This window comes from Hordeum vulgare, chromosome 3H, assembly GCF_904849725.1.
Source record: "Hordeum vulgare subsp. vulgare chromosome 3H, MorexV3_pseudomolecules_assembly, whole genome shotgun sequence".
In the NCBI taxonomy this organism is placed as follows: Eukaryota; Viridiplantae; Streptophyta; class Magnoliopsida; order Poales; family Poaceae; genus Hordeum; species Hordeum vulgare.
This window is the reverse complement of record NC_058520.1, coordinates 113,691,341-113,701,732: the sequence shown is the minus strand read 5'-3', so window position 1 is coordinate 113,701,732 and position 10,392 is coordinate 113,691,341. Positions and strand designations below refer to the sequence as shown.

The 10,392-nt window shown below is 47.4% G+C and overlaps 1 protein-coding gene across 1 annotated transcript; it reads right to left on the bottom strand.

Annotated features, from left to right (window-relative positions):
• Positions 1 to 6,600: 6,600 nt before the first annotated feature.
• On the bottom strand, positions 6,601 to 9,366 carry LOC123443166 (gibberellin 2-beta-dioxygenase 3-like). Its single transcript, XM_045119457.1, has 3 exons — positions 8,815 to 9,366; positions 7,666 to 8,005; positions 6,601 to 7,061 (listed from the first exon to the last, which is right to left on the bottom strand). The coding sequence occupies exons 1-3, from the start codon at positions 9,258 to 9,260 to the stop codon at positions 6,822 to 6,824; spliced, it is 1,026 nt and encodes a 341-aa protein (XP_044975392.1). The 5' UTR covers positions 9,261 to 9,366; the 3' UTR covers positions 6,601 to 6,821.
• Between the last annotated feature and the right edge of the window lie 1,026 nt (positions 9,367 to 10,392).

The window sequence follows — 10,392 nt, the reverse complement described above, 5'->3', positions numbered from 1 at the left end:
TCCAATATTCTTCGTGTGTTCATGATTAAAAAATCCGGCAAGATCATTATTCAAATAAGACAAACTGAGCGCGTGAAATTTGCCGGAACGGAAACGAATCAACATTCCAGCAAAACATACGCACTAGGAGGTGTCCCGTGCAATAACATACACACATCAAATATATGACATATAACTCATCATCATCTTACTCATTTAACAACTCGTCAACATGAAAGTCGGGATTCCTCGATCAAGAACACACATGAAAGTCATACAAGGAGCAACGACAAACCAAAAGATAATCGATATTATCACTAATACATATCGAATATTATCATATAATATCACTAATACAAATCTAGTTGACGTCTCACGCGCAGGCAGTGGCAACCCAAAAGACAAGATAACTGATATTATCACTAATACATCTCGAATATTATCATATAATATCACTAATACAAATCCAGTTGACGTCTCACGGCGCAGGCGGTGGCAACCCAAAGATAAGGAACCATCACCGGATCATAGCTCGGGTGATGTTCCTGAAGAACCTGTCAGGTATTGGAGAACCTGGCATCCAACGCAGCCATGTAGCGACGGACGTGCTCATCCTCCTCACTGACACAGCGACGTACCACCTCCGTGGGGGCTCGCTCCCTCGGCACCAATAGTGGCCCATGCGACCGCCACCAAAGAAGCTCCGAGTCGACTACGAGACCCGGATTCCTCACCAAGGTGCGCGCCCCGGAAGGTAGCACCTCCGAGTGCCAGCCCGACGGAGCCCAGTCCCAGACGTAGCGCCTATCAAGCAGGCTCTCGTCGACCACTCGACGACGAGGATGCGGTCCGGGCATCGTCGACGTCGAGACAAATTCCTATGAGAAAAATTTCTTATTGTTTAATGTTTTACTTTCTAGTTACCATTTGTACAACAATCATCTCATTTTAATTTAGCTAGCGTTTACTACCTATTTTTCTCAACATGCAAGTATGACACCAAATATACAATAATAAAACACAATATATATGTATATGTATATAGGGTCGCGCTATTCGTCACCCTCGATGAGGAATAGTTATTCTTCACGCCCCCCTCTATTTTAACATCAATGCACCGCAATTTTACGTTCCGTAAATTTTGTCTTATTTTATACGTAAAAAGAGACCGTAAAAAACTATAATCAATGTAAAAATATTTTATGTAACGTAAATTACGGCCATACAGAAATAGTGCAAAAAATACAACAAACTCAAATTTTTTTGGTCTTGTGACCTATATTTTTGTTTTTCTTTTGTCAAATTTTACGTAGTGGTTCAATATAAACGTAAATATTTGTATTTCAAATGTAATGTATTTGTAAATTGATCGTAAGATTGTCTCGGGTGAAGAATTAAGTATTCTGCACCCTGGGTGATGAATAGAGTTTATATATATATATATATATATATATATATATATATATATATATATATATGTTTGCAAATATTTCCGCAACAACGTTCAGGGATTGAGCAAATAAAATGAATAATGACATAAAAAGGCATATGTTTTGCACGAACGTTGATTCATTCCCGGTGCGGCAAATCCCGGGCACTCGATATGTCCTAGTTCGTAGCACAAGTCATGCCGAAATTCACGAAAAATTTCGGCATGACCTTTGCTAAAAAGTGGATAAATAGAGCACCTGAAATTTGCCGGAACGAAAATGAATCAACATTCCGGCAAAACATAGGCCACTCGGCTTCATTCCCTGGAAACAACAAAAGGCCACTTGGGTATCCATCTCTCTCCCTCTCCCTCCCTCTCCATCTCCATCTCTCTCCCTCTCCCTCCCTCTGCATCTCTCTCCCTCTCCCTCTCCTTACCTATCCATCTCTCTCCCTCTCCCTCTCCTTACCTATCCATCTCTCTCCCTCTCCCTCTCCTTACCTATCCATCTCTCTCCCTCTCCCTCCCCCTCTCCCTCCCTATCCATCTCTCTCCCTCTCCCTCTCTCACTAAGTACATTTCCCTAACATAACCTAAGTAACAACATTTTCACTAAGTACATTGCCCTCTCCCTCTCTCACTAAGTACTATATAAATTGCTCTAACATAACCTAACTAACAAAATTTTGCTCTAACATAACCTAACTAACAACATTTTCACTAAGTACATAACCTAACATAACCTAAGTACTATATAAATTGCTCTAACTAGGGTTCATAACAAAATTCATAACTAGGGTTCATAACTAGGGTTCTCCTAAGTTAATTCCTAGGGTTCATAACTATATTAACCTAGAGAGGAGGGGTGGTTGCTTACCGAGAGGCAGGGGCACTGAGGGTAGCTCAGGGGAGACGGTGGCATGGAGGGTGGCTCCGGTGGCGGCGAGGCGGCTTCGGTGACGGCAAGGGAGGCAGGGTGGCGAGGAGCGGATGAGGGTGGCTCCGGGGGTGCACGGCTCCGTTGGTGGCGATGGCGCGCGGTTCCGGTGGCAGCTCCGGTGATGGCGACGGGGGGAGAGGTTGAGGGCGACGAGGGAGAAGGGGCAGCGAGGGAGAAGTTGGAGACGCGGGCGAGAAGAATGGGGAATTGGGGGAGGGACGCCCGCACGCAGGAGCAAGTCAAACTTAGTAGTAGCGCTCTTACCCAGCAAGCGCTATAGCTACTTAGCTATATCGCCTTATCTAAAAACGCGTTGCTTCTGGAAAACTTAGTAGTAGCGCACACTACTACTATACCAAGCCTCGCAGCAACGGTTAGAACAATCATAGTAGCAGCACGTTTTACTTGAGCGCGCTACTGCTATTTTTGTAGCAGTAGTGAGCTTTTTATCCACGCGCTACTGTTATTTAGCAGTAGCGCTTTGTTTTAACAAGCGCTACTGTTAAGATTCTCTGTATAAGCTTTTTCCTAGTAGTGTTTGCATGATCATGTAGCTGACGCATTTGTGGCAAAGCCACTGTTCATCATTATTATACGTGTTACGCTAGATCATCGCACATCCTAGTACACACCCAGAGGCATTCATACAGAGTCATATTGTTTAGTAGTTTTTCATATCAAGTTGTAAGTAAATATAAGTGTGATGATATTCATTATTAGGGCACTGCCTCAATGAGGAAAGGATGATGGAGACAACTATTCCCCCACAAGTCGGGATGAGACTCCGGACAGAAAATAAAGAGAAAAAATAAAAAGAAATAAAGATAAATAAAAAGGTAAAAAAGAAGAGAAAAAGAAAAAAGAAAAAAATAAATGAGAGAAAAGAGAGAAGGGATAGTGCTACTACCTCTTTTTCCATATTTGTGCTTCAAAGTAGCACCATGCTTTTCATATAGAGAGTCTCAAGTTTTGTCACTTTCATATGCTAGTGGGAACTTTTCATTATAGAACCTGGCTTGTACATTCCGATGATGGACTTCCTCAAATGCCCGAGGTCATCATGAGCAATCAAGTTGGATGCACACCCACTTAGCTTCAGTCGAGCTTTCATACACTTATTGCTCTTGTGCATCCATTGCATGGCAATCCCTACTCATCGCATTAATATAAATTGATGGGCATCTCCATAGCCCGTTGATCCCCCTAGTTTATGTGAGACTTTCTTTTCCACTTTTACCCCCTTGAAACCTACCACCATATTATATTCCATCTATATGCTATGTCCATGGTTCACGCTCTTGTATTCAATGAGTAATAAAAAGCTGAAGCGCATTAAGAAATATGATCCAATTGCGTGGCTTAACACCATGGTGCTTGACATTTGTATTTATGTGGTGAAGACGGAGCCATGCCATTCTAATATGATAAAACGAATCGGGGGTAAACATTCTTTAAGGATCGTATATTTTGAAAATTGATGATTATGTTACTTATGTTCATGGATGTTACTATGTTTATGTTTGTTAACTCATTGTTTCTCAATAATCATACCTGCAAGAGATTACATGTTGGGTAGCATGTCACCTCAAAAATTCTGTTTTTACCACTTACCTACTCGAGGACGAACAAGAATTAAGCTTGTGGATGTTGATATGCCTCCAACATATCTATAATTTTTTATTGTTCCATGCTATTATATTATCATTCTAGGACGCTTTTAGGCATTTACTTGCTAATTTATATTAGTTTTGAGAACTAACCTAATAACCTAGTGCTAAGTGTTAGTTGTTATTTTTTGCAAGTTTTCGGCTTTTCAGGAATACTATACCAAACGAAGTCCAAATACTCTTGAACTTTTTGATGGTTTTTCTCGACAAAATAAGGACCTAGAAGCTTCGGAAGGAGACCAGAGGTCCCACGGGGTGGCGCCAAGCCAACATGGCATGCCTAGGGGGTGGTCCCGCCCTTTTGGCTTGGTGCCACCTCCCTTGGCCTCTGGCCCTCCTCTCTATCCTATAAAATCACGTATTTCCAAAAAAAACACAGAGCCACTCGAAACACTTTTTCCACTGTCGTAAGTCTCTGTTCCGCTGTGTGCCCATCTAGAGCCCTATTCTGGTGTCGTGCCGAAGGGGGATCGATCACGGAGTGCCTTTAAATCAACCTTGCTTCTCCCATGGTGATGTGTGAGTAGTTCACCATAGACCTACGGGTCCGTAGTTAGTACCTAGATGGCTATCTCTCTCTCTCTCTATCTATGTTCTTCATTGCCATGATCACTGCGGTTCTCGTGGTAAACTATCTTATGTAATCACTTTGTGCGATGCATTTGTTGGGATCCGATGAATTATGGGTTTATGTTCAGATTATTCATGAAATATATTTGAGTATTCTCTGGATACTTATATGCATGATTGTCATGCCTTCGTAATTCTCTCCGATCTATTAATTTGGTTTGGCCAACTATATTGATCTATCTTCAGTGGGAGAGGTGCATTGTAGTGGGTTCAATCTTGCGGTGCTCAATCTCGGTGACAGAAAGGTACATGGCATGTATTGTATTGTTGCCACTAAGGGTAAAACGATGGGGTTGATTCATATTAATTGGATTTACTTTGTCTACATCATGTCATTGTTCTCCAAGAATTACTCTATTTTACATTAATACTCTAGATGCATGTTGGATAGCGATAGATGGTGGAGTAATAGTAGTAGATGCATGAAGGAGTCAGTCTACTTGCTTATGGAGGTGATGCCTATATGTAATGATCATTTCCACAAATAACTATCGCATAACTATGCGCTTTTCTACCAATTGCTCAATAGTAATTTGTTTACTCACTGTATGCTTTCTACGAGAGAGAAGCCTCCAGCGAAAATTATGGCCCCCGAGTCTATCCACAAATATATTTATAAAAACACTAAATACCTCGTTGCCTTTTATTATTTGTATTTACTTTTTATATTTAATATATTTCAACTATCTATCTATCACTACTTATCGCTTGCAAGTAACCAATTCATGGGGATTGATAGCCCTTTTGCTCGAGTTGGGTGCAAGTGTGTGCTCTTTTGTGTGTAGGCGCTGAAGACGGGAATTGTGTGGTCCTCCTATTGGCTCGATAAACTTTGTTCTCACTGAGGGAAATACTTATCTATATCGTGTTGCATCATCCCCTCCTCTTCGAGGAAAAACACAACACGAAACACATGTATCAACGACCATGGTGATGGTGCTGCAGGCTAGATCTAAGCTCGGCCAGGGCACGATCTAGGTTTGGGGGATGGCGAGTACGGCAGGTGTCAGGAGCGTGAAAACAGCGGTGCGGCTGTTCCTCGACCACGTGGGAGGTTCTCGAAGGTGGGGCTTGCGGGCGCCCAGCCAGATCAGAGTTGGTAAAGAGGTGGGCTCTTGTCATGCGGGTCGTCGGTGTACCATGACGCATCGACCACGACATTGAATTGATGTGGCGGTGGCGTTGTGAACAACGTGGACGGTTGCCCCATTCCGTTGTGCGAGTGCGACGTTACAGACAAAAGTCTTTGCCCGTCTTTAGTTGGGGTTGATGACGACGGCACCAATGGGTGTCGTTCCCCTCCTTGGAGGCGTCGTTGAGGTGTGTCGACACCGTACTAGCTTTCATTCTAGTTTGGTTGATGTCTTTGGGCGAAAGCTAGGTTTGGAGATGGATCGACAAGATAGCGACGCCCTCGACGTCGTCCCTATGTTGGGTCTATTGTGTTTGGAAACATTGCTTGGAATTCCTAGGTTGCTTTCCTCCGGCGCTCACTGCTATCCAAAATTGTTCTGCAGAGGTGGTATGCACACCATCGCTACTGTGTCCAAGATGACACCTTTCTCGGGACGGACCAAATCCCGTCTTTCACCTTCTTTAGGATGACGTGCCAACCAGGAAAGTCAAGATGAAGATGTTTTTATTGAAGGCGGCGGCATCGGTTGAGACGCGGCCTTGTTGCTCAATTTAGGATAGGTTTTTCTTGTTGTTGTTATTGATGGTGGTGTGTGTGGAGGGGAGGGGGCTGTCTTCGGCCTAACTGGTGTTGGTGTGACAATGTTTTTTAGTCAAACCTTCGTTTTCTATAAATTTAAGGTATGCATTTTGGATACTCTTAAAAAAAACTTAAGCTGCATAAGGTGCGCCTTGCTGTTCGAATAAGAATATTATTTATTGTGAGATACGGTCCGGATATCATACGGTCTCAAATCTCAACGACAGAGAGGCCGCGATAGCGAGAGCACGTGAGGTTTTGAATTGCCTTAGAAAAACGAGAGCGTTTTGAATATCCGTACTTCATTAGTTAATAACCACAGGACCAGGACGAAGCATGCATCACACACACACAAACGTATATATATATGATGATATATATATATATAGCCTGCACTGCAGTATATACGTCACGCACTGAAGCTAGTCTGTCAGACAGCCGGTGGCGGCCGGTCGGTGGCTAGTTCTCGAAGCTGCAGAGGCGGTCGGTCGCGAGCCTGCCCTTGTGGGTGCTGCTCTTGTACTCCTTCCAGGTGAACTCCCTGTACTTGCTCCGGCCGCCATCCCCAAGCAGCTGCCGCAGCGGCGCCAGCCTCTCGCCCATCGGCGGGCCGCCGAAGAAGATCATGGACACCCTCGGCCTCTCGCTGCTCACCACCACCCTGTGCTTCACGCTGCTGAACCTCCCGTTCGTCAGCACCTGCACGTCCACAACAAGCACACGAGGAACAAAAATTAACTACGATGCGTTGCACCTGAACTAGTCTCAAAATTAGCAGGACTGAGCACAGCGAGCGTACGCCAACGTACAACAGAGGGAAAAAATATGCTCTTATTGCATGCATGCATGCATGCATGCATTATTAGCATGCACCGTGCCAGCGTTTTCACGTGCAGGGCTCAAGGGGGCGGGGCCCTGTACACGATTGCGTGCTGGCTGTATGCATGCACATACGGTACTACAGTGCCATATGTGTAGCCTCGTGCCGCACTGCTGCTGCTCCTGTTTGATGTGGACACTCGAGAGAAGGGTCGAGAGCGGGCACTGAGATGATCATTATTGAGTCGATCCGGTTTGCTCGCTTCTAGCGCGCGCCTGGAGATCCCATCGACTTGACATGCACCCCCACAGTAAAAGTGACGTGCAACAGTAGCAGCATCGATAATAATCCTACACCTATGAAAGAGGGAGGCTACGTAGTAGCATAGCATGCACCGTACCTACTCGTACGTCCCTACCGTGTAGGTGTAGTAGGTGGGTGCAGCAGAGCAGGAGCAGCGCGACGTGCGCGTACGTAACGTACCTGCAGGGCATCGGCGACGTTGACGAAGAAGGCGTCGGGGTCGGGCGGCACGGAGGTCCATTCGCCGTCGCGCGCGCAGATCTCCAGCCCGGACGTGCCGTTGGAGCGGAGCACGGAGATGATCTGCGGGTCCGTGTGCTCGCCGAACCCCGTCAGGAGGCGGCCCTGCATCTCCGGCCGAGGCGGGTAGTGGTTCACCCGGAGCATGTTGTCGCTCTCACCGTCCGACACCAGCCGGGACAGCGCGTCCGCCGGCCCGATCCCGAGCCCCTCCGCCATCAGCTCCAGCACGCCGCACGCCATCCGCCGCACCGCCGCCGCGTACTCCTCCAGAAGATCCCTGACAAAAAAAAATGGACCATGCACCAAGATATCACTCACTCCAGTACATGTTTTTCGGCGAGCGACGCCGATTGATGATGTCAAAAGAGATGGAATGCGGATAGAGATGGGGGCGCGGCGGTGTGGAGTGTAAACGGCAGCACGTCACCGGAGCGGCAGAAAAGGCAGCGTGCGTGCGTACATAGTTGGACGGGCGGCGCGTCGACACGGGTGCACGGCGACGCCGACACGTATGAACGGGGCAGCACGGCAAGTAGAGAGTGATCGAAAGGAACGGGCGGATCGTTACGTCGCCGCCGCACGTGAGTCAAACGTTAAAGATTCGCCGGCTCCGTACGTCGGCCGCGATAAATAGTGAAGCTCCACGCGGCCACGAAAGGCCAATCTTATCCGCGGAAATTCTCCTTCTTGTATTTTCAAATTTGCTTTTCAGGAACTCTGAAACTATTGTTCGAAAATATACATAGAGAGAGCATCGTGTTAAGCTCATTGACGTTTCTTTGGAGACCTAGCTAAATTGACCGGTGTTGCTAGCTAAGATTCACCTTTGCTACACTTTAGGAGTTCAGTTCAGGTAGTGCTCTCCAACAACTGACAGTGATTGGACTGTTCGGGCTAGCATTCTGAGCTGAGCAGATCATGACTTCATGAGAGGGCGGGGGAAAAAAACGTGGCGTGGCATGTGTGCATGTGCATGTGTTTGTCAGCGGAGGGAGCGGGTGCCGGTGCAAACGCGGATGGCGAATGTAAACTGAAAATGTCCAGCGTGCATGGGTGGCGAACGAGCGAACGAACGGACGAACTCACCGTAAGGGGCAGGGGTGCTCGGACGACGACGCCACGGCGGCGCCCGCGCACGGCAATGTCCAGGACGCGAAGGAGGCGGCGGGCAGCGCGCCGGCGGGGGTGACGCCCAGCAGGAGGTACTCGATCCACCCGAGGTCGCCGGAGACGCCGATCCGCTTGCTGCCGTACCCGAGCGGCCGGCCGGCGGCGGCCTCCTTCTCGGCCTGCGGCAGCGCGAAGAACTCCGCCGCGGCCGCCTCCACGGCGCGCACGAGCTCCAGCGGCACCCCGTGGCCGGTCACCTTGAAGAAGCCCTGCTCCTCGCACGCGGACACCAGCGCGCGCGCCGCGGCGTCGCGGCCGGGCCCCGGGGCGGCGGACAGGTCGATCGCCCGCACGTGGGCCAGCGGCGGCTGCGCCGCCGGCAGGGCTATCTGCTCCAGCTCGCCCTTGGCAAGGACCACCATCGTCGGCTTCTTCTTCCTTGGCCTCGAGGAAACAGAGGAGAAAGCAGGGCAACAAGGTTTGATGATCGAGTATGCAGTGCACGAGAGGTTTTACTTTTCGAGTAGCCGTGCTCTCCGTCCTCTATATATAGGCGCACCACACAGGGGTACAGCCTAACATTCAGCCGGTGACGCTGTATGCGATTGATCCAGGCCGTTGGATCGAGCACCAATGGCATGGATCGGTGCTTGGCACCACCGTTATGAGTTCTTCTGTACGTGTACAGAAAAAAAAAAAAGTACGTCTGTGCTGTACGTAGGCGGAATGTGTGTGATCTACGTCAGTGATGATGGCGGCTTACATAGCTCACATGTTACAGTTGTTTCGTTTTACGGTTCAGAATTCCTTGCCGGTGACACACAAAAAAAATCTTGAAAGTCCACCACAGTTACACTTCCAGAAAACGTAGCTCCGTCAGAGCCCTCAGAACGATGGCCGAAAGATCGGGGTCATTTTCAACCATGGTCATTTCTTTTGACAATCAAAGGCCTTTTGCCAATATTGCTTACAAGTTACCTCCATGTGGACGACGTACACGAGTCTTTTTGCCAATATTGGGGAAATGCTCTTGTATAGCCAGCAGTGCAAGATACTTATGAGTACACGGACCAATAATTTTCGTGAATTGCCGTGGCGTGGTGGTGCAATGTATCACTTCCTTTGAGGGTGAATACGTCCGGATCTTTCCTTGTTCGAAAACAGAAACGGATTGTATGAATCGGGGAGCTCGGCTGAGCTGTCCATGCCAAAAATCCTCGCCAGGTGCAAGAGATAGACGCACAGATAGATAATGCGTGCTGTATGCCTATATTTATCACTTGCAAAACCTAAGAATAATCTCACGTTCTAGGTGGGCCTTGACGTCTTTGATCACAAGTATTTCTGACAAGTGATTAGAGGATGATCATGCCAGTTGCCTTTGCTTTCTAAGCCGACCAACCTTTTAGTGCGAATGGCAAGGCGTCCACCAATAATTCCAATAGTTCCTGCACCAACTTTAATGTATCTCCTATTTCGTCGAATTGGTTGTTGCCGTTTGCTAATCCCTACCCAAGATTGGGATCTGTACAGGTTAATCCAATAGTTCTTTTA